Raw genomic sequence first — 24710 nt, 5'->3', positions numbered from 1 at the left:
AATTTATGAATGCACTATAGATTTCCTGTGGGTAATCAAGGAAAGATTTCATCAAACTTTTCACAACAGATCATCGCCCCTAGAAGAGTAATTCAGACAAATTCACATCCTGCCTTCAAAAATAACTATAATTACGAGGTTTGAGATAGAGGAAGCAGCAAGAACTATGAATATAGGTGCAAATTTCCAGGTGCCTGGGAAAACAAACAAACAAAAGACTCTTTAAGACTAAAATGACTGAAATTAGAGCTATTGTCTTTGTTAATTTTTTGGAAGTTAACCTGGTCTAACTCTGGCCATGTCAAAGACAAGTGTCTTGTCTAAGCCCACCATTGCTGTCTGCATTGTACATCATGGAAAGTTGGCAGTATCTATCTCCAGAGGGTGAACTGCACCCATTATATCCAATGCTTTTCTTCAATGGATCCTTCATTCCTCAGGGCGCTGAAGCTCTCTCTGTACACTACTACAGAGTCTAGACTTTGGTAAGATAAATTCAACCAGGTAATAACAGGCATCCTCATACTTTCTGAAATATTTATCCATGGGTTAAAAAATTATGTTTTCAATAAAATTATTACTGTTCATGTATCAGATAATCTTACAGAGAGCCAGCATGTTTAATGTAGATATTTAATATGTTTCATAAACACATACAAAAGCCTAGGGTAATATAATTTCTAGATTCTGGATGCTGGATTTTACAGACAGGGCGTTAAAATGTACAACAATGTATGCAATCTCTTTCAGTTTATTTGAAATAGCTGTCTCTTTCCTATCTGAGCACTATATGAAAACCCAGAGGCAGGGAACAAGATTTATTTTTCTTCCCTCTTAATCAAGCTTCAAATCAGAAAAGCATGAATACAGTCTGCAAATGCTACTGCTTTCTTGATTGAGATAGAAATCTTACCACACTCAGGAGGAATCTAGTGCTTTTCTGGCAAGAAGTTCTATCTCTAAGCTCAGACTGCAAAGTTTGCTTTGCTAGCATCTGACAGTGAAACTTTATTCTGTTTAACATGGTGTGACTATAGTTGCACTGTGGGAGATTACAGGCAATGAGAAAACTTCTAACAAATGGCTCCTATCTGCAAGGAACAGAGAACTGATCTCTGCAGAACACATCTTTGGTAATGAGGTATACCAAGCATTCTGTGCAAGAGCTTATCTTTCTGTAAAAGCCAGAAAATTGCTACAATTCAACATGGAGATAATGAAAATAATGTTTCACAGTATCCAGGCTTCAGTCAGGTGGAAGTAAGTTACAATGTTTTTCTTGCTATCTAGCCAGAAATGGTGAAAGTGTCTACCACAATTCATGGTTTTCCACTCTCATGACTTCCCTCTGTTTCAAAAGATATAGCTCTCTATGACTCTTATTCATGTATTTTCTTCTAGTGAAATCAAGGAGCAGTAGTGGTGGTGTGTTGGCCCACATCTAAACCTGGGAGCAGGGAAGTGCTCCTGAATCTTGCAGTTTAGATGCAGTCAGCAAGTTTCATCTCATCAGCAAGTCAAAATGGTTCCCTCTCACTCCTCCTTCAACAAATGATCCACTCAATACTGTTCTGACATACATAATCAAAAATGACTACGCAAACAGCCTCAAAATAAAATGTGCTATTTTCACCAGAAGCGTATTGTTTCATTCAGCCACTTGGAACACTGATTGAATTTCCCCTTTCATTACAGAACAATTAAAGACTCACTGGCCAAAAAGAATCAAAGAATGACTGCAAATTAATGACAAAGCCATAGGGGCACTCACTAGGAACAACAGACAGATGCATAATAGTTTCTGCCCTGTCAAGTACTTAATAAAAAGTACTTAAATATTCAGTAGTTTTGGAATTAGTCAGCAAAAATCCTTCACCCAAATAAATATTTCTATTACTATGCAACAGGGTTGGGGCCATGCACATACATTGCTCCAGTGACGAATTATTTCCAAATTAATCATAACAGCAGCTTCAGCAAGATGCAACAAAAAAATTACAATGTCAGGAAATTCAGGAGTATTATGTTCAGAAGCAAAAACCCCAAAAAAAACCCCAAAAAACCCAACAGAAACAAAATGAAACAAAACAAAATAACCATAATTTCAAGCTGATCAGGCAAAAAATACACCTGAACCACCATCCCTGCCCCCATCACTTGCACACTGAAAAAATGCTTTATTTAACAAATTGTAGGGTTTATTACTTCTGCCCATATTTTGCAGAAGTCAACTTGTAAATCCACCTCCAGGAGAAGTCTTATGATCATGACTTCAGAGGTGAGAGAGGTGTCTCCATGTCAAGTTTAAATTCCTTGCAGCAATGTGATCTATAACAAACTGTCTCTTCTCTGGTTTGCCCTACTGACCTCCTCTCTTGTCATGCATTAGCTTTTGTATACTTCTTTCTTACATGCTGCCATTTCAGCTGCCAGACCAGATTATATCTAGATCTTTCTGTAGCTTTACTTCTACTTGTGAAAACTTTCCCAGTCTGCACTACCTTAAGAGAAAAATATTCTTTCTCATTTCATCTCATGAAATTTTAAAAATTTATCATCCATGACTAAGTGCTGAAAGACAGCAAAAAGCAGCAGCACCACCTTGAAGTTTCATTAAGGACAAGTGATAGGTCATACACCAATTCTAGCACAGCAAAATCTTTGCTCAGTACAAGTCTGAAATTTAGGTTGAATGAAAACAGACTAGAAGAAATACTTGTGTCTACAGTTGCTCAATGCCAAAATTTGCCTTGCTATGCAGACCTAAATGAAGCCCCAACATTTGACACTGTAGATTATCTGAAATGGGAATGACATAGAGCACAAAACTAAGTTTCATCTGGAGTTTTGTTTTATGATTTCACATACTTCACGACTATATATTTCTTAAAAAAATTACTAACATCCTGCCCCCTCCAAAGAGACACAGATGCCAATTGAAACAATAAAGGTTTTGTACAAGATGAAGGAGCTGGGGGGAGGATGGAAGTTTCTAGCATATTATCATAGAAGTCAACTCTGCAGCCTTCCCCACTACCAAAACCTTGACATGTAAACCAAGTACAGGCAAGAGCTTAAAACTGACTTTCACAATAGTTGGTCTGTCTGAAAAATACTAAGAATTAGAAAGTCCAGGGACTCAGAAACTCCTTGTGGAGCCAAATGCCTTCAGTTATACTTTTTTTTTAGCTAGCCTGAGTCTTGTAAAGATACAAGAGATTATGTAAGTGGATTGCTTATATATGGCCTATATATATTATAATATAATAATAAAAATCAATATTTTTTAGATTATATGACTAAAATATAATACTTTAAAAGACATACTGATAGACAATTAAAACTAAATAATTAATGAAATGCATTAATAAAATTAGAATGACTGTCACAATTTTTCCTATTTTTAATTTTTTTATACATAGACAGAACTAGGTATTACTGATGGGAAAAGAAGAAAATTCTGAAAAAAATTAATTCCAATTTAAAGTCTTCCAAATTTGAAAATATTTTGGAAGAGTTTGGTATTCAATCTCAGAAATAAACAGAACTTTAAGCTATCAGCGAAACCACAACATAAACTTTTAGAATAGATAATATCCAGTTCACAAACTCCTTATTTATTTAAACACCTGTATACATCTTAAAGTTGTTAATTTCTAACTACTGAGCAAAGTTCTTCTTAGAATATTCTATATTCTAGAAAAATATCCTGTAAATACGTTAATTTTGCACAAATTCACCCCTAGTAAAAGCTTGGAGGAGTATAAGGGGTAACAGAATCTTACAAGAACAGGATTATTGTGAAAAGAATTAAGATAACCTGGCAAATCTCATAATTGGTGGTGAAAGACACTTGCTTAGTCTGAATGATGATGCTACCTCCAGAAGAAATACAGGCTAGGTTCCCTACTGGGATCACTATGCCATCCTTTTAATTATCAGTTCTGTTACACGTAACACCAGCAAGCAGATACTTCCATGCTGTGCTGAAAATGGAACTGCAGACATGTCACTTGCAGGAGGCATCGTGAGCCTGTGTCACTTTGCTCACCATCTGTCCAGCATCCACTGGTGCCGTCGCTGGAGCAGTAGCGCATCTCAATGCGCTGCCGTCCCACCTCCAACAGGTTTGGGTCAGGCAGGTGTGCCTTGCAGGTGTATCGGAAACGCTGCTCGTAGTGACCACCATTGTCTGAAATGTTCACTGGGGTCCAGGGAGTCCAAGGAGTTGTCTTTTTTAACTCAGGGCAGGTGTTGGTGTTACAAGGCTGATATTCCTGAAAGAAAAAGGTAATCATAAACATAATCATCAAATACGACCTTAGAAACACCCCAGAAATCCTCAAAACAGACAAAAAGGCAACCTTTTAAATAAATCGTCTGGTATTTTTTCAACATTTTCAATAGCATTGATCATCAATGAACTTTTAATACAAGTCTCAAGCTGAAAGTGTTTTTTCAGCTTCTATGCAAAACACAGTACCACAATGCTAAAAGCAATAATATACCAGTTCAAATTAGATTTATCACATCCATAAAAACAGTAAATCAAACACTCTAAGTACCATAATCAAGCATATCCTTTTGTCATGGAGTTACTTTACCTTTAAGGAAAGTTGGAGTTGCTGGGGACTGCCTGGAGTCTTTTCTCCTGACCAATTATCAGTCATTACTGAGAATTGACAGCAGTTTTAGCCATTGAAAAGTGGGATCAACTTGTGAACCCCACCTTAAAGTAAAAAACCAGAACTCTCTTGTTCTCTCTGTTGCTTGGCTGTGAAAGGTAGCGGACCTCCGGCTGGCCTCCGGTTCCCTGCCCAGGCCATGCGGCCGGGGGCGGAGGGGCCGGGCTGGGCCTGCCGTTCTCCTGGCCGGGAGATGGGGCCTGCAGGGGCTTGCCCCGAGCCAAGCTGGGGCAGGCCGGTTCCTGGCTTGGCTGCAGGTTTTGCTGTGATGGAATTTACCAGAAACTGCCGAGTAAAGAAGGAGAGGAGCTCTGGGCCTGCTGCAAGCAGAGACGGTGACCACGCTCTCCAGAGCAGCTATGAGGAACTTTCCATCGCAGACAGCTCCAGCTCCTGTTCAGCAGAGATCACCGAACCATCTACAAAAGCTTGGGCAGGATTTTAACTCTTTCTTATCCAGATGAGACTTGCGGATTAATCTTTTTATCCAGAGAGAAAAAAGGAGAGTGATCAACATGAAAAGAGACTTTATAAACTACTAGTGGCAAGAAAGAAAAGAGACTTCAAGAAAGGTAGAGAATTAAGGAGATGCTTTAATTAAGCTGAAATATCTTTCTGTTAAAACTATGGGGATGGACAATGAAGTCCTGAAAAGAACTCCTTTAATTCATGACAGAGTATGGGGAGGAATAGAGTGTTGTTCAAAGTGTAAATTTGAGTAAAAAGTAGAGTAATTATGGTATAGTGAAGTGCTGAGAGATTTGAAGCCTTGAGAGGCAATGAGAAAACTGTTTTCTAGTCAAGCTCACAGAAAGAGATGAAGAATACTTTTTGCCTTTGAATAACTTATCCTTAAAAGTGCTATCCCTAAACATCATGACCCATAACACATTTCAGAGTGATGTGGAATGGGAGGGGTGGGCTCTGATAACAGCAGCTCTGGGCAGCTGATATCAGAGAAACGGAAAACTATAACAAAAATAGTTTTCTTGTGAGAAACTCCATAAATTAACAGAAAGGAACTTCTGTTTCTCTACAGAGACTGATGAAAAGACTGTAGAAGGAATTGGGACTGTTTAAACCATCAAAGTTCTAAAGTTTCTGTCTCTGTTGTCATGTGAACAAAAGAATAGTGGGCAGTAAGAAATGAAAAGGTTTTTCTGGAAGTTTATTCTGGTGTTCTTATTATTGTAGTTTGTCAATAAACTTTCTTTATTCCTTTTAAAATTTTATGCCTGTTTTGCTCTTGTTTTAATCCATATCTCACAGCAAGAAATAAGTAATTATTTTTCCCCCTTTTTGTTAATTACTGGTTTAAAACCACGACACCTTTATAAATTAATAGCCCCAAGTAAGGTGAAGCTAAATATGCCAAAGCTTTTTAATTAAGAAAAATTCTGATAAAGTGCAAGTACATGACACAAACTGGCAAATAATTCCTTGGTAACATCTAGTGGCATATGAATAAATAAAGCACTGTCCATTTTGCATATTGCTTACATACTTCAAAAGGGACAACAAATAAAATAGGTTTTATATTACAGATTCTGGCTCCCTGAGGTGCATGTTACTCATAGCTCCAGAACTGCTAAACCTCTCCTCAGAAGCAAATTCCCTGTGAAATCGTATGCACTGTTGGAGTTCATCAGGCCCTGGAAAGAAGGATCTCCTTAGGTTAGGATGAGCAAAAACTCACCCACACTGTCCCCTGGGAAGTTGTATGTTAATATTACTAGAAAGTTCTATGGGTTTTTTCTGTTACTATTGGGTGAAATTTGTCACATTGTTTTGCATATTCCTAATCCCCATTTGCTATTGGACCCTTACCCCCCACACTCTGCCCTTAAACTACTTTATATAAGTTACTGTTTCCACTCTGGATCTTGCCTTTTTAGTGCATCCCTATAGGTTGCACAGTTTACGTGTTCATTGTTTTTGCTATTAAAGTACTTCTTTTTGAGTCACTAAGTCATGGCTGTCTCTCATTTCACTGCCACCCTTATTTGGACCTCACGCTGAGAGTCCCCGAGGTAACACCTGCCAGACCATCCAGGCCTGGCATGCTACAATGCACTAAAAGGAACAGATGACATTTAAGAAACCAATGCAGAATTGCCAGTATTCTCAGAAATGCAGACCTGTCAGTATTCTCAAGCCCCATGATCTATGTCTTCTGATGAGTATCATCATGGTCTGTAGGTCCTGCCTATTCATTTTCCAGAACAAAATATACTTCATCTGATGCAAATTCTTTGTAAAATATATGGATTAAGTTAAACAACCATTGAATATCAGAATAAATTCACACTAATAAATTAATAAAGATGAAAATAAATAGGCATCAGTGGGAAAATTTCTAAATTTTCTCTCTAGCTCTTGCCTGTTAGAGAGTGAGAAACTGAGCTCTTTCTGAAAAGGAGCCTACTGAAGTTTGTAAATCCACTAATGAAATAATAGAAATAATGGTTTTATCATATAGTGCAACCTCCTTCTTCCATAACCTCAACACCAGTTGATTCCATGTTCCAATAAGCAATAGATTACCTGCTCCCCTCTTTCCCATGGTGATAATATCCTTTTTTTCTTATACTTTCCTCAGTTCACTACCTCTTCTCAGAGACATTTTAACTCATGAACATACCCAATTAGGTTTAGAGCAATAACTTTCAACCCATATTTTAATTTAAAATCTGTGTTGCTATTTCAAATCTGAAAGAAGTTTATTATCTGAAAGCCTCTCTAATTTTTCCATCTGTTAGAGCTGGAAAAGAAATACCCAGGAGTCCCTGTCCCACTAATACAGTGATACACCAGAGAACGCACCACTGTGTTGAGGATTCTCAGTTTCTGAGGCCACACAGACTTGTGACAATTTTGTGCTTTCACAGTTTTGTGTTACTTCAGAAATAAAGAGCTCTTAGCCCAAAGGCTTCAGCTGGACTACTCTTGTTCCCTCCTGAGGGCTGTCCAAAGTCCCTTCCTACCTTAAAACCTGTTGATCACTTCTATGGCAATCACAAGTCAGGCACCATTTAGGAAAGATGATCTACCTTTCTGGGATCCGAGTGTCAGCCTGGTCTGGTTTCTGTCCCAGAAGACAGCAAAGAACAAGCAAACTATCTGGTACTAGGTACAACAGGGGAAGTAATTCCTCTGTGCCTCCTCAGGAGTCAAGTCTTTAAATCAGGTATGTTTTAGACTTAGGACAGAACATGTATGACTGTTCTCATTGCAGTGTATGAACTATAAAAAAATAAATCATTAAATCTGCCTTTCTCTCTCCTTTTCTTTTTTCTGTTTTTTTAAAATGACTAGCACTGATGAGCCTATTACCTTCCTGGATCAGCTGTTGTGCTATTTAGAAATCCGCAAAGCTAACAAATTGCAAGTTAATATGAGGCTGAATTTTCCCCTTAATTTAATTTTTCAGTCACTGAATTTTGCTGTGCCTTTATCAATGATGCTGAGAGTGTTTCTTGTCCCAAACCTACAAAAAAAATTTCATGCCCAAGTACGCATGCATAATGATAAACCAAGCTCAACTTTTTAAATATAAGCAGGATTTAAAACCTGATCTCCAGGTCCTGTGCACCCCAATGTCTTCAATTTGTCCTATTTCCTGATTTTCCTTAAGACTGGATACCAAAATATGACTTGGCATTCTAGAAGAAGTAATACCAATACAGCATGCATGCAAATCACCGCATATGTCTGACAGTCTGACTTTAAGATTGCACATTATTGCATTAGTGCTTTTTCCTTCCACAATATTGTACAAAAAGTCTAAGTAGACACAGTTATCTTTGATAGCCTGTCCTTTTCTAAATCACAGCTTAACAACTACCTCTAGTTTTTTATCCCACACAAGAGGCTGTTAGTATTTGGCAATATTAAAATATGTTTTATTAGCTTCTGCAATTATCTAATATATTAATTACTACCTTACCAATCTCTGTCCTGTTCAAGCTTTACTGAAAAGGTCTTATAAAACTGTCTAGACTGTTGATAAAAATTAAAAGTGCTATTGACCCAAGAACTGGTTTCAGGCAGACTCTGCTAGACACATCCCAGTAATTTTTACCTTCTCATTGACACCACATTTTTCAATTTGTCAATGAACCAGCTTTTAATCCATTTAACATTTGTAACATATTTCAGATTCTTGAATCAAATTATTTTCTGTTGCAAAATTAAATGTCTTGGAAGAGGAGATGTGCTGTATTACTTTCAAACATCTTGAAACCCAAACTCTTTTTTATTAGTAAGTAACCTGGAAAAAAATCAACCAGTACAGTAGCTACTACAGTGTTTATTTCAATATAGTCATGATAGTCTAAAAGCTTCAGTTCTTCATTTACTATTGATTTTTGTACTGATATTTTTCAGTCAAAACCAAAAACTACTAGAAATAATAGGGCTTTCTTTATAAGACATGGCATAGAAAGGTGAGGGTCATGTAAAGCAGAATATGTAATTCTGGAAGAATTACAGAGGTATGCAATGAACCCTTTGCCAAATAAATATAGGCAGTAGAGGAAGAAGTTAATTTAGTGGCAATATATTGAATATTGCCTTCCTAATACACTTCTGAGATGAATACATCAGTTTCCTCGCTTCTAGAAAGACAGACTGGCAGTGTTGAGTATGCTTCAGGATGTGTAGTCCCTTCTTGCACCCTGACAGAAAGCATTCTCCTATGCTGTTACCAGTATAGAAAGAAAGATGTTCCTGAAGAGTGTCTGTGAAGACCGTTTGTTAGTTTTTCCTTTCTTCTTGCTTGCTGCATAGTTTATATGAAAGTTTGACTGCTATCATGCTTGTCTATTCAACACTGGATAATAACCACGAATGGCTCAGAAAGTTAGGGAAACAAAAGTACATATAGTTTAACCAGAGAATATTTACAGCAGTAAATAGTCTCTCCAAGAAAAAATTCAGAGGACTATCGCCAAAATTGATGACTCCTTGGAGTTCTGGTGCTAAAAACTACCTGGCAGAGCCCACTGGCTGCTCTCACAGTGAGTGCTGCACTGCTTTACTGACTACCACATCTGCCGTGGAGGAATCAAAAACTACACAGTGCTTGTTGAGAACATTGATGTGATCTGATGCTGAAAACTTTGGTAAAAGCAGAACAATGAATTTAACCTGAATTACCTCAGATGTGGAGGTGAGGAAAAGGGGAGAGAAAAGACATAGTCCAGATTACACATGGATATTAAGTGATGCTAGCATGAAGATATAGTCTACCAGGAAAGAATCGAGAGGTAAGAGAGAGGGAGTATGGAAACTGGTACCTCAGCTTGATTTATCTTCCACTTATCACCTTGTTCAATGCTTGAATGATTTACCCAAGAGGGATTTCAAGAATATGGCTCTCTCCAAAGCAATTCCACAAGCTAGAATCATGGGCACATTAATCAAGTAACCACATCTAAGTCTCAGATGAATAAAAGTCTCAGATGGAACACTGAGGTCTCATCTCAGTGGTAAGACAGAGCTAGAAAAGCAGCGAAGCACTCTGCTTCAATAGCGCTGCTGAGAGGAATGGAGACAGCAGCTACTAAATTCCACCTCTGACATTCCACAGACTGAAGGGAGAGACGGGGTCAAGCTCCCCTGAGGGATTCTCAAGATACTCAAGAGAAATACTTCAGGGGCTCAAATGAAGGGTTATGAACATTAGTCCTCAGGGTACAGTTCTAGACTCAGAGCAGTAATTACTTGAGGCCATTTACAGACTCCAAAAATATCATTGCAGTAGTTAACCACATTCTTAAAGTTCTCTTTGCAAGTAGTTCTAAAACTTGTGGTCTAATTCACCATATTGTGGCTTTTAGTTTAGACTGGATTTAGCCAGTGGAGACAGCTGAATTTAGACCTGGCTATACCTGGTAAAGATGCAGTAAGGCTTGTAAAGACTGAATTTTAGGAGGCAACTCAACATTGCAGTTTTTTAGAGATCACTGGAAATTTTACACAAAATATGCAAATAAATACATACCTCACAAAATACATGTCGGTGAAAATGATAAATTTAAATTAAAAATTGTCATGAAGAATACTGGTGGTAATATGAGAGAAAAGGCATAATAAATTCAAACAATAATTTGGAATCATAATATATTTGGAATCATAGATAATGATTATGCTATTAAGCAGCTACCTTGCTTTTGTCCTTGAATAGTATTCCCTAGTATTTTTGCATAATGGAAAAAGGATATTAACATCATGTTTTCTACCAAGATTTGTTTAGAATTATTTGGTTATATTATTTTAGAAAAGGACAAGTAAAATGTAATTTCAAACTAGAGGGGACTATTTTAAATAGTGCTGAACAAAACAACAAAACTCACTATTTTCTCCTGGACGACATGGAACTGACAAATGTTTTTTTGCCTCTGCATAGCTACTTTAGTCAAATTCCTAAAAATTTTGAGAATCTCGGAGATTTTTACTCCTAGTTTAAATTTTATGTTAATTAACCAAAAACATGATACTCTGATATCTCCTTAAAAAACTAGACCAAAATATTACCTACATTTGAAGTACATTTTTTTTTTTCATTAAAACCAGAATTCAGACAGAGTTCTGTTCCTGTTTATATGTTTATATTATGGAGAGATTTCTCCTGACAAGCTCTTATTTATTTGATGCATATAGTGTGTCTATGTGGAATGCACTTCTTTAGTTCATCTGTTTTTCTTTCTCACCTGTTAGTGTGACAAACAAAGCAGCTAAATCAACACTGACAGTGCATTTAAATATTTTCAGTCCAAGAGTTATCTTTTATGATTTTCTTTCAATATATTGTATTAGTTCTCAAATATTGTTTGAATCACCAAACAATCAATTGATTAAAGTACTTAGAAATTTTTACTTTTTGTTTCATTACTCTAAACTTCAATTTGACTAGCCCAAAATAATTCTTCAGGTATTAAGACACCAGTAGAAAAGAGTGGTGCTGCTGATTCATAAGTCAAATGGTGTAGAATGTCTGTCACCTGAGACAAAACAGGGCTGTAAAATATGAGAACCTCAGTCTCTCAGCCATCTCCCAGTCTCTGAGTTTGCCACAGCAATATGTAGTTAAAAGAAAGGATAACTCTCACATGCAAGCAAAGCAAAGGCCAAATCGAATGCAAAAGGGTTATAAAACTCCAGAGAAAAACAGTTCCCATGTAGAGGGGGCCTTGTTTATACATCAAAATGTAAGTTTTGTGAAGGACTAATACACCCTCTCTTTCTCCAAGAACCAAAAGAAAGATAAAATTTATCTTCCAGTAGTTGAAAAACACAGAAAAATCACTAACTGAACTTTAAAAAAGAAATAGTTCATTTATTTTTTACTACAGAAATGTAAAGTTTTGTCTATTTAAAGAAGCATTATCAAACTAAAACAAACAAATGACAAGTCCATGATCATATTTCTATTTATTCCACAGTTTAAAAAGCCAGGTTCTTCAACCAAATACCATTAGATATACCATAGTTGAGAATAATTTTGCTGCTACAATACTATGGCAAAAGCACGACATGAAAGAACACTCAAACCCCGTTAATTTCAATCCATTAAACAAAATATCTTCTACCCTGTAAATTTCACAGCTATATTTGGAAAACAAACCCTAAAAGTATTTCTGAGATCCCCACTGTATTTTAACCACACTTAGAGATACTAGTTTGTAGACAGTGTTCTTCCTTCAGTTGATCCATAGGAGGAGTTCTTCTGATTCCAGCGGAACCAGGACTGCAGAGACTATTGCTTACTGCAGGTGCAATCCTGCAGCAATGTAAAGTACGGGTAGAAAGTTGTGTCCAGAATGGGTTTTAAAAATATTTTAATGGATAGAGGGAGAAAAATAAGTTTCTTCTGAACAAAAAAGATGTGGGTTTTGGCTGCAAATACTGACTGCACACAACTTTTTGTTTCAATTTTGTGTATTTTAAAGAAAAGAATTGCAAAAATCCCCACTGATGTAAATGGCAATTTTAAAGGAATTAAAGTCTGGATTTGTGTGGATTTGTCCCTTTTCCCTGGAGGAGTCCAAGGCCCTGTGTGCAGGTCAGTGGATTAGGATAGTTCAGGACTCAAATCCTTCCTAAGTTCAATATCCCTAATCTTACTTTAATAAGGAAAGTTCCTATTTTTCATCACCTCTTCATAAACCCATCAGATTTTGGAGTGAACAAAGCTACCACTTTCCTTTTTCTACCAGCCATTTGTGTAACTTCCCACTTGAAAGCTATGTCAAACTCATCAAACTCATCAAACTTTTATGTCAAACTCATCAAACTTTCCCAAAGGAAATTGCTACTGCCAAAAATTACTGCTTTGCAGGTAAATTTCTGCTGAGGAGATTGGTGTCCAGTGGTCATTTTCTCCAGTTAATAGTCAGGAATCTTACTGTAAATTCCACCTTGTCTGTGGTTTTGTATACAGTGTTACAATCTGGCATATAAAAGACATGCCTCTTGTTCTAGCAGCTCCACTGTGAGGTGGGAACCACCAAAAGTGGGGGACAAGAAGCTGGGGATGTCACTACATGAACCCAATAAAATCTGAGAAAATCAGAAGAGCCTGCCAGAGGACTAAGGATTCAATTGAAAAAAAAAAAGAAATTGAAAAAAGAGGACTGAGTGTTGCCATTTAGACTGCTACAAAGAAAGGAAGTATAAGATATTACTTACCTGATGAAAACAGAACACATAGCATCATAAATAATCAAGGCTGAAGGGATTGTCCACCTAAAAATAACTGCATGGATTACCAAAACTGACTCAAAAGTGATTTCTGTATTGCCACATAGTGAAGGCCTCAACTGCAGTAGGAAAGCCAGGACAAAAATCTGAGCAACATCATGACAAGTAGATGGTGAAATATAAATATCATTAAAGGTAAATGATGTGTTATTTGTAATCAAAATTAATCAAAATGAATCTTTTCAGTATTTAAAATCAGCATTTAAATAGCAGCCATAAAATACATATTAATAAACTTAAAGAGAGGGAATTCAATTCTACTTTTAAAACTAGGAATGTGCCATTTGAAAAGACCAGGAAAATAAATTTAGTTTCCCTGATCACTCAGTACTTCAGAAGTGGGGAAAAGGAGGTTGTTCAAAATTCCATTTTGGGAGGTATGATCAATGAGTGGGAAAAAAGTTACTTCCTGCAGTTCAAGGAGCTACTGCTCAGCTGGGCCATGCTAACAATCTGTTGCATGTGGCTTCATTCATTACAAGTGCAAAGGAAGGAGGATTAAGTCAGACGGAAAGTAGGTGATTTGCTTTGCTGTAATAATTGTTTGCAACTAGTTTCAAATACTCTTACTGAAAGGAGTAACATTTCTAATGTGGGCCCTATAGTTCCTGATAAAAATCTTCTAAATTGCTGAAACAGTTATTAACTTAAAATTTATTTCTTAAACTGTTGGAAGTCATGGCTATCCAAGTATTTATTAACTGAGAGTAAAAAATTTAGGAGATAATTCAAAAGGGCATAAAAAGGTAATCAACTCATCAATTTTAAAAGAGTGCTGCTTCATAATCACTGCAAATCTGTTATTAATTACCTTAATCTCGTGTTTTTCTTCATGTAGATTTCTAGAAAGACAAAGAGAGCTATGTTCTTGTTGTAAAAGGAGATCCCTAACAACAAATTTTTAAACACCAAAAGTGGAAGAATATCAGGGATTTCAGTTTCCACAGGCAACACCAGAGGTACTTGGCTACTTTGTGACCTGAAAAAAGTTTGATTCTTAGATACCTGATGCTTGGATTCACCCAGTGCTAGCTACAATATATGCCAATGTAGAAAAATAGCTCCTCTCTTTAACAAGGCAGTTTCAAATTAGGCCCAGCTAAAAAGCAGTTCTTGAAATGTACATGCTGACACATTTAGCTCCATCATATTTAAACCTGAAAAATCAACCATGTGAAAAACCTGCTGCCAAGTAACGCAGAAAATTAAAACAGTCCTTATTATTTTATATCCACCCAGATATCAATCTTTCAGATACTTATTAATTTATCCTCAGTCATTCATTATATAATCAGTGCAGCCTTATATTACAAGTAATGCTTTCACCAGCCTACAGTTCATCATTGATCTTACTTTCTACAACGAGATAATCTTTTAGGTTCAGCTGAACTATCACATTTTAGAATCAAAATATGAGGGAAAAAATGCATCTACTAATCTGGTGCATCAAAACTGAACTGATAGTGTGAAAGTATTATCTGTTTATGCAATCATTTAGACAACAAGCATTCAATTGCAGCTCATTTACTTGTTTTTTTGGGGTTTTCCCACATTAATTATAAAGATTGATAAATAGTCTTTTATAAAAAAATGCAAGCAAAATTTGAGAAAACTAATTTTGGGAAGAGCTGAAACCTGTTTTTGCTCTGAAAAGCTGATTATCATAATATTTGGTTACTGTATTTTTTGCTTAAAAGGTGACTTAAATGATAGATCAATCATTGGAGGGTAAAATCCAATAATGTCACCACTCCTGAGATAACACTTAAAATGTTAGAGCATTTACTAAATAACAAATGTGTAAGTGATGGAAATGGTAGAAACTGAATAGATGTGGAGCCATGAACTTTAATTCAGAGTTGTCAGTCCAAAGCTAGGAGCTGCAGTAAAAAGCAGAACTGCTTACTGAAATGTATTAAACTGTGGAATTATTTAAACCCATTGGAGATTGATTTAGTCACATGAACATGACAGGTTCAGAGATTTTGATCACTGCACTTTCTGATGAGGTAGAGAAAGGCTGTGATCTGCACTTCTGAAAATGAAGTCACTTAGTAAGGGATCTGAATATGGGATTTGGAAGCCCTGTGAAGATTGCAAGATCCATCCAGCACCAGATGTTTTCTATCTCATTTCAAAAACACCAAATATCAGAAAGTTCCAATCATCTACTCAGAGGATATTCAAAGATGGAAAGTTAAGGTGCATATGAAAATCCATATCTTCGTAGTTCAAAGGCCACTCTTCTGTATGTAATTGAAAAGAGAGAAAAAAACCACAAACCACAAACTCCCATTCCCCAAATTCCTTTACAGCAATGTTGAGAAACTAGACACCTCCTATGGCAAGTAGGTATAGAAGGTAGGTTAAAAAAAATCCATTGTGCTACAAACATCTTTTTCAGGCCTTGACCAAGGTCTGTGGAAGCAAACCGAATAAAAAATGCACTTAAGCACAATTTAATATGTCATCATACCGCAAACATCTGCCTTTCCTCTGAGTAGAAGTTACAGCTGAGCTGACAGTTGTGACTGTGTGCCCACACCTCAATTGTTGCTTCTACAGTCAAGTAGATAAACACAAAATCATCTTCAGTTATAGCTTGTAATCACTTGGACAAGGAGGCAGTGAAACCAAAAAGCCAACGTATTTGTTTCTGCCAACTCTGCTATGGGAAAACATGACCTCTACTAAAGGGGGACATCTGAGCTAGTTAAATTGCTGCAGCAAGCATCAGTTTAACTCATGTGCTAGAGCCCTCTGGCTATGTGGGGAAAAAAAATACCACAAAAAGTAAAAGGACAATCAAAACAATGTCATAAAATTTTACAAGTTGCTGATTGAAAAGCAGAAACATAGAAACAGATATTTGAAAACTTTGCCTCTAGTTGTGATAATAAGTGTAGATTCAAATTAACTACAAATTTTCACATTTGTGCTTAACATGCTCAGAAAGTGAAACTGCACAGACAATTAAAAATACACAATTGTCTGTGATTTTCTCATGAGTGGATATTAATTTTTCAAATAATGTACACTTAACACAGGATTCAATTTCCCAAATATATGGCTCTGTTGCCACTTTAAATGCTGTAGATTACCTCACCTAGCTTCCAAACTGTTCTAAAAGCATGTGAGTCTCTCATATGGACTCTTGTGGAGGCCAGTGGGCCAATTAACAAAGAATCTACAACTGTCCCTTGGAGGGAAAGCTCCTAGATGAGTTCCTTCTTTGTTGGGGCAACAAAAGAAGTCGTCCCCAGCATGCCTTGTAGTCTATGTACCCCATTGGTCCTTCCCCCTTTGCTGTGCCCCTGAACCCTCAGTTGACTAGTCCTGATGCTCTTATAGAAACACCTGTTTCCCTCTGACTATCTGGAGTCTTTCATCCCTGATGCCTTCACGGTAGCCAGAGCTCTCCTCATCCTGGACCAAGAATAAAGGCTTCTTGCAGAACACCACACAAGGCTTCTGTCCCTCCTTCCATGTTGCCCTAAGAGCTGCAATCAGTCAAGAGCCCTTATTAGGGATCAGCGCTGAGATCACCCTTGGCAGGGCAGGAAGTGTCTGTGTGCTGGACAGTGACCTTCCAAGTATGCATCTCTGGGAAAGTCGCAGCACCTGGACCATAGCCAAAGCCACGACAGCCTCTGACTACAACTTTCACCCAGAAGTTCACACTCCCTAGTGTGAACTAGCTTCCCAAAAGCAACATGTGTCTGTTTAGGCAAATCTGCATCCTGCCTTTGTGTCCACCAATGGTGCCTGTCATTTTTCAGAATCACATCAGAACTGAACCTCCTATTTCACATTTTCAATTTAATTTGTGTCAGTCTAGAAACCTCCCTATAAATCAATGTCTCTCATACAACACTATTTTTAGACATTTTAATGCACTTGGTTTGATATAAAGTGTTTACAAAGTGTTTAATTTGTCTACGTTTTATTTTTGAAACTCTGTCTGCAAAGAAAACGCTTTCTGATCTTCAGCCAATTCCTGGTAAGACAGATTTTTCTGGGGAAAAAAAAAAACTACTTGTATGCTGCGTTCATATTATGCTCTGTTTCCAATATGAGGAAGATACAGCAAAAATAACTGACGGCTTCCTTTGCACCTCCTCAAATAGGAGCTGGTCTGTAGGTGGCAATACCCTGATGTAAAACAGATCAGGTTTTAATTGACAATAGCCTGTGTGTTTCAGCTCAGGATTTCTGAACACTATGCTCTGCTGCTCTGAGGAAAGTCCTTAGGATTAAAGGTCTTTCATTTTACACCTTGTTTGATGTCTCATCAGAAAGGCTAAGCACTGCATAGGGGCAAGGTGGCACTAATAAAGACATTGAAGCTAGAAGCTTAATGAAGAATGCAAAAAGAGAAAGAGATTATAGACTGTAAAAAAAATCATAGGAAAGAAAATACTGTGGTAGTGGAAATAAACTAAGGAACAGAGTCTGGTTTCCTGATAAATTTAAATCAAAGCACAGTTCAAATTTCAATTCAACTCATTTTATGAGTTTCAACAAGTTGGACATATAACAATGTATTAGCACAATACTCATGAGAGCTCTTCAAGAAAGACTTTACTACTTAATGTACACACAGGATCCTTAGCTTCTCTTTATACACAGAAATGATCATCTCAATCTTGCTGTAAATCAAATTTCTGCATGCCAGCTCTGCCCCGTTTCTTGACATAACATTCACTTAAACTCATTTATGGGAGGAAGAAAAAAAGGAAATGATCAAGGATTGATTCACACTGCAGTGATCAAATTGGGAAGAAAAAAACCCCAGTTTTTCAGTGAATATGACATCTACTAGAATTTTTCTGTTCAACACACCAGAAAAGGGACATAGATAGCTAAAAGCTACAAGAGCTGAGTTACATTCCAGAGACTGGAAAATTTAACTGTGGCACATGCCTCCAAGATTCTGAGGCTGCAGCTTGCCATTGATTAGTTAGGAATGTTGTGCTTGCTTATCAAATCAATATGTAAACAAACCCATGTTGACTTTCTGGAAAAGAGGGATGGGTAATACATGATGTTGTATTTCTAATATTCCTAGCAATGCAGAGAAGATTTACTGCCTGTAACTATGTTCCATGGCTAGAATATACAAGTGAAAATCATGTGACAAAATTTTAGGTCAGGGTCAGGATGGGTGTCCTGAATTTACACTGTAGGATTTATAATACAGGCTTCATTTTGACAGGTCTGTAAGCATACCATCAACTCTGCCATTTTCAGGACAACGACAAACAGCTGGAAAATAAAAGTGTTAGTGTTATTATTTTTTTTTAAAAGGCAATTTGCTCTGTGTAAGTATTTTGTATTCACATTGTGATTTTAAATTTGAAATGTCTGGCCATTTATAAACATTCTGACCTATCAAATAAAACTTTAAAGGTAAGTTTGATTATAACTACACTGTTGGAGCAGTCTATCCCTGAAGGACTCCACTCTGTGGAAGGCATCTATGTTGGAGCATTTCTTGAATAACTTCAGCTTGTGGTAAGAACCCAAGTTGAATAAGTTAATGAAGAACTGTCTCATGTAGGAGGGAACCCAAGCGGGAGCAGGGGAGGACTGAGGAGGTCTACCCCTGAGGAGGAAGGAGCAGCAGAGATGATGTAATGATGATGTGTAATGAACTGACCTCTGCACCCATGCCCACGCCCATGAAGTTTAGCCTGGAAAGAAGGGAAAAGTGAGGAAAAGGTTCTTTTATGAGTTGGTTTTAAATCTCATTACTTTACTCCAATTTGACTGGTAATAAAATAAAATAAACTAATTTTCCAAGTCAAGTCTGTTTTACCCATGATGGGAAACCTAGTAAGAGATCTCTCCCTGTTCTTATCTCAACCCAAGAGCCTTTTACTATATTTTCTCTTGCCTACTGGGATGAGGAGGGGAGCAGCAGAGCAGCCTTGGCATCTAGCAAGCCTCAACGCATGACATGGCAGGGTTGCAAAGGTAGCCTGAAGTTGTACACACACAAAGAGAAAATTAAGATTTTTGTGTTGTGGGTTTCTTTTCCATATTGGACAAGTTGGTAAAGCATCCTTCTCTCTGACAACATTCTCTGATACTCAGAATTCATCACCCTAATATAGTTCTCAAGAAAAGAAGTCTTTATTCTAGATGCTCAAAGACAAGGGAACACCATTAAAACCAGTAAAGGCAGAAAATGGGCCAAAAGAAGTAGAACAGGTAGTCTACTTTGTTTCTTATTTTTCCTTAAGAAGCCTAGGAAAAGATCCTTATAGGGGCAAAAATATAAAAAGAAAATTAGTAAAGATAATAAATAAAAGATAACAACACTGAGCTGTTTTCATAGCCACAAAAAGTTCTTAATGTGACTACATAAAATAAAAACAGTTACAGCTAAATAAATTCCATTGATAAGAAAATGCAGGTATTTGGTAGGAGTCTGGAGATGAAGGTGTGAAGATGCAAGCAGTCCCAAGGATCCCAGGGGAGAGGGAAGAATGAAGATAACAGAATGGAATTTTCAATAATCTTCATGCAGATAAAATTCTCACAGATCCTCAAAGGGAAGGCTTGAGTGTGGCTTCCTAAATGCTAATTCATCTACTTACACTGACTTTTAGTTCTGTAATTCATGAATGTGTTTAGTGGGATTTAAACTTTGGTCACAGCTTCTAGTACATCTTAATACAGTGGCTTCTCATCAAAGCATAGGTGTTTCAGTAAATATTTTAGTATCAGTGATGATGAGGTACAGAACATGCTATTCAGTTAAGGCTTGGTTTATAAAAGCAATCACTCTGCAGACACTGAATGGTACTCTCTGTCCTAATGGATCCCAATACTATATGAAACCTAAGCCATTCAGCCCAGGTACTTTTGTACCAGAGAGAGGCATGAGACAGACGCCAGGAACAGTACATGTAAGTTTACTAAGGATTTGTTTAAGGTGTACAAAATCATGCATCATTACCCATCTTTCTTACTCTTAATATCAAGTATTGCTTGGACAAATTTTTTCAACAGATATTATTTTGGAACAGAGTTTTTTACTTAGCCTTTTTCTTTCTTTTACATTTCATACAAGCAAAAGAATATTTTTGTAGCTGTTTTGTCACCTAGGATTGCCTCTCCATCTCTCTTTTAAGACAAGTTTGTGAGAAGTCACAACTTTGAAGTTGTTTGTTCCTTAATCTATAGCTGATATAGCCAAATGACTTCTTAAATTATGGAAGTGTTTTTTAAAATCTCATGACAAAGTGAAAAAAGTTAATGTATCACCCTGAAGGATGACAAAGAAAGTATCTGATCTTGCAAAATGAAAAGTTCACTATCTGTTTCCTTTGAAAGTGTGGCAAATGCAACAGGTTAACTTTTTGTTTTTAAACAAGGGATCCAGAAAGAATCAGTCCAATGTGTCAAGGCCTTATCCTGCTCAGAGCAAAAAGACATTTCATTTTGTATGTGTGAATGTTCCAAAGGGCATTTAGATAATACTTGAACACAGGATCTGTAATTATATGGCTGCTCACATGTCTCAAAAACACAAAACATTACAGAAAATGCAAATTACCTTTTGTTTGATTCAATGACCTTGAACCTCAAGCAAATTTAAATTATTCAGTATTTCAAGTCAAATGAGAATAACATTCTCAAACACTTTACATGCCCATCACTCCTTCCATCAGTTTAGTCTCAGAGAACAATTCTTAGCACAGGAGGAAACTGAGTGAAATACAGAAACACCATCTTCTGCTATAATGGTACTAAATGTGATTATTACACCCTGAAGTTGTGTTTTATCTGAAGAGACCATTTCTTCTAGCAGGAAGGACAAGTGGGTACAGAGATTGCTTGCATTTCTCGTTAGAGAAATTCCTCACTAGAGGGTCATACGGATTCACATTATGCGAACTTCAGATTTCCTTGCAATTCCTTTAATGAGGTCCCGTGAGCCCCTTTCATCCCCTGAAGATTATTAATTTTAAAAAAATAATTTAAGGCACAGGAGCTTAATAAAAGCAATGAGAAGGAGAGCTGTATATTTTATATTTACTTTAATTAAGTAATAAACAGAAGCATCTGGCTCAGAAGAACTTTTGATCAGAACAGCAACATGTAATGTTAAGATTGTGTGGATTTATCAGTACATGTTATCATCTTCTTTTTGGCAAAGTGAAAACAAATATGGTCCTGCCTGCCATCACAGCCAGTGAGATATGAATATACAACAATTGCATTTGATCAAGGGAGTCTCCTACTAATCAGCAGTTAAATGAGAATGTCCAGTGTTCCCTAGCAGGACCAAAAAACTCAGATGTATCTTTATCTGCCCACAGGATAAGGCTACTAATTTAGTACTAAGAATCATAAGCTCATGACATAAGTGATTTATTCCAGTGGATGTGAAGTCTACTGCATAAAATCCAGAGACAACTATCCCAATCCTTAGCTGAAATGGGATTTTTGAAACATTGATGTCCATATTAAGAAACATTGATGTCCATATTAAGAGATTTGTGTTTGAAAATTCAGTGTGTTTTGTTTTCTTTTCATGGGTATGGCAAGTGCTGTTAAATCATCTGAGGAGCCCCTCTTGCATTCCAGAATGCAAGGTGCGGCTGAAACCTAAGCATAACTAAGCCACTAACATCCTTCCTAGCTTTGTAGCTCGGTAAATACGGAGTAAGTGCTGTTTGTATCAGGCCACAGGTTTTGCATTAAGCCAGCAAGATAGGCTAAAGGACCTGCTGGGCTGTGCCTGAGTTTGTGTTGCTTTGCGTGAAGATTTGTTTTTGCAAGCAATTACCTAATTACCAGATCTCTATTAGGTGCTTTAACCTTTCATCTGCTCTGTTATAATGTTGCCATATAATGTCTACACCAATATATATTTTGTAACTAATGGGTATTTGTAACATGTAGTTACTGAGAGCAGAATGACCTACTTAAGAAAAGGCACAGATGAAGCTTTGAAAGAACTGGCAGAGAGCAACACCTGAAGCTCAAGGGCTATAAACATCTCTCATGGCCAGTTGCTGGTCACCAAATGAATGCAACCTCAGAAGCAAGGTAAGTCAAGCCATTCTTTTCAAGCTTTGGGGTGGCAGAGAGAAGGAAGAACAAACACCCACCATATGTAAAACACACATTACACTGTAAATTCAGTTGCAATTTTAACTTGCAAATCAACAAGTAATAAGCAAGCTGTGAAGCCTCTTAACAAATATAAAAAGTTCCCAACGATGTCCTAAATTGAGAAAAAATAAATTATAAATATCAAAGTCATACTTCTGGCCAAGGGCTCAGTGTACTGACCAATTGGAGTAAACCCATCCCCATACTGAAACCATCAACCCCCACATCGAGGTGCAGCAGGACGGCCAGCCTAACACCAGAGAAAGGGAGAGACCAAAAAGTTTGTATTTATGTTACCAGAATATAATTTAAACTATTTGATAAGGCTATGTAAGAAACATTAAACCTGTAATCTGACAAGATTAAATTCTTGTCTGTTTATAAATGGTGTATTGTGTATTCTTTTTTGCCTGTAACAGGATTACAAGTGTTAGTAAATAGGTGGGAGTCCAAGCAATCTGTTCTCTAGCTTAACTGCAACAAGTTTCTCATAAAATGCTTCACAGCTAAGAATATTTTCAAATATTCATGTGCAACTTTAACTTTGTTATTGTTAGATCCTATATTGGAATGATTGAGTTTGCAACTTCACAATTTCTTTAAATCTAAACAAATAAATAAATGATGTTTCTTATATGTAATTGTGATGATGTCTTTATCAATATCAACAAAGGTATATGAATCTTATTTTCCACCAGTATCTTTGAATTCAGAGCTATGAGATGAGAAAATGTGAAACAAAAATCCAGATGCTCTATATTTAAGATGTCTTTGTTACCATGTGATATCAGCAAAGACCTATGAATGTCATGGTCTGATTGTGATTATACAGTAATTATAGTCATTTGATATAGAGGGTGTAAATAGGACGGTAAAATGGAGATCTCTTTAGAATGGAGACCCAGGACAATAATGAGAACTACTGAAAAGGTTTGAAATTTGTTTCTGAGTATGTGAATACTTTTATAACAGTCTAGGAATTGTTTGAGGCAGAGACTGACATTCAAACTTTTTGTTTTATTTGCTTGATTTTTTTCCACAGAGCTTCAAACTTCCATTTTCACACCCTTTTCAGAAAAGAATCAAATTCAGACTTCTCATTCATAGCATGCTACTTCAATGTTGGAGTGGGAGAAAAAGCGACAGAAAGGAATCCTCATCAGCATCAAGTCACGGAGAATATTGTAAAGCATAAATAAAGTTCTGAGCATGAGGCCTTAATCAGGTAGAGCTCCCATCTGCAGGCAGCCAGTCATTAGCCCTTAGATTAGCAGAGGTGGAAGGAGATGTTCTTCTCCAACATTTCAAATCCCATCAAAGGCTTAGGCAGTGGTGAGTAAAAAATGGTTTCCCCTTACTATTTTTCTACTTTTCTGAAAGGAGTGAAATTATGTATTTCATTTGGTATGTTGTGAAAATCTAGCATGCAATAATTTTTACCAACCAAAAAAAAGTGCCCAAGAATTTAAGAATCTTGGGTAGTAGGAAGAGGAGAACTGTAATAAAGTTAACTGTAATAAAGAATAGGCACAATTCAGCTCAGATTTCCTTAGTTCCGAACTTTACTGTGACATAAGCAAGTGGTGAATGTGAATCTGTAGCTTGTGTTAATATAAGTAAAACTGCAGTCATCTTCCACTATCATTTATTTCACTTTTTTGTCCCTCACCAGTACATATTTTCAAGATTTATTTGTAATTTTGAAATAATTTAAAAGATGAGCTGAATTTAAAAAAAAATGTCTCGAGAACTCTTTCATCAAAATGTGCAATATTTTTGCATTAATGACAGTACTTTAAATCCCTACATGGGCACTATCTGTCCTCGACACAATGTAAGTGTAAGAAAATGGAGACATAATAATTCAGAAAGTCAGGAAGATGCTCTTCCATGCAACAGGCATTACATCTTTGGTTCCTGATCTGAAAATAACAGCATTGTTATTAAACAAGCTCTTTAAGATAAACCTTTATGTTTTCTGATGATTATTTTTGTTTTGTTTTGTCTAATCTGTCTGTGCTACCTGGAATACTGCCAATATGATTCAGAAGTTCTCTTCTGCAATGTTTTTAATTGTAGTTGGGACTGTGCAGGACTTACAGTGACTGAGATACAAATTTTATTGGTAGTAAT

The 24710-nt window shown here is 36.7% G+C and overlaps 1 protein-coding gene across 1 annotated transcript in view; it reads right to left on the bottom strand.

Annotated features, from left to right (window-relative positions):
• The window catches only part of SEMA5A (semaphorin 5A), a 412149-nt gene that overhangs the window by 33899 nt on the left and 353540 nt on the right, over positions 1–24710 (bottom strand). Inside the window, exon 16 of the mRNA XM_058831651.1 lies at positions 4052–4277. Coding sequence (XP_058687634.1) covers positions 4052–4277 — 226 coding nt within the window. The remainder of the gene's footprint in view (positions 1–4051; positions 4278–24710) is intronic.

Source organism: Poecile atricapillus, chromosome 2, assembly GCF_030490865.1.
Source record: "Poecile atricapillus isolate bPoeAtr1 chromosome 2, bPoeAtr1.hap1, whole genome shotgun sequence".
Classification (NCBI taxonomy): Eukaryota; Metazoa; Chordata; class Aves; order Passeriformes; family Paridae; genus Poecile; species Poecile atricapillus.
This window is presented reverse-complemented; position numbering and strand designations above follow the sequence as displayed.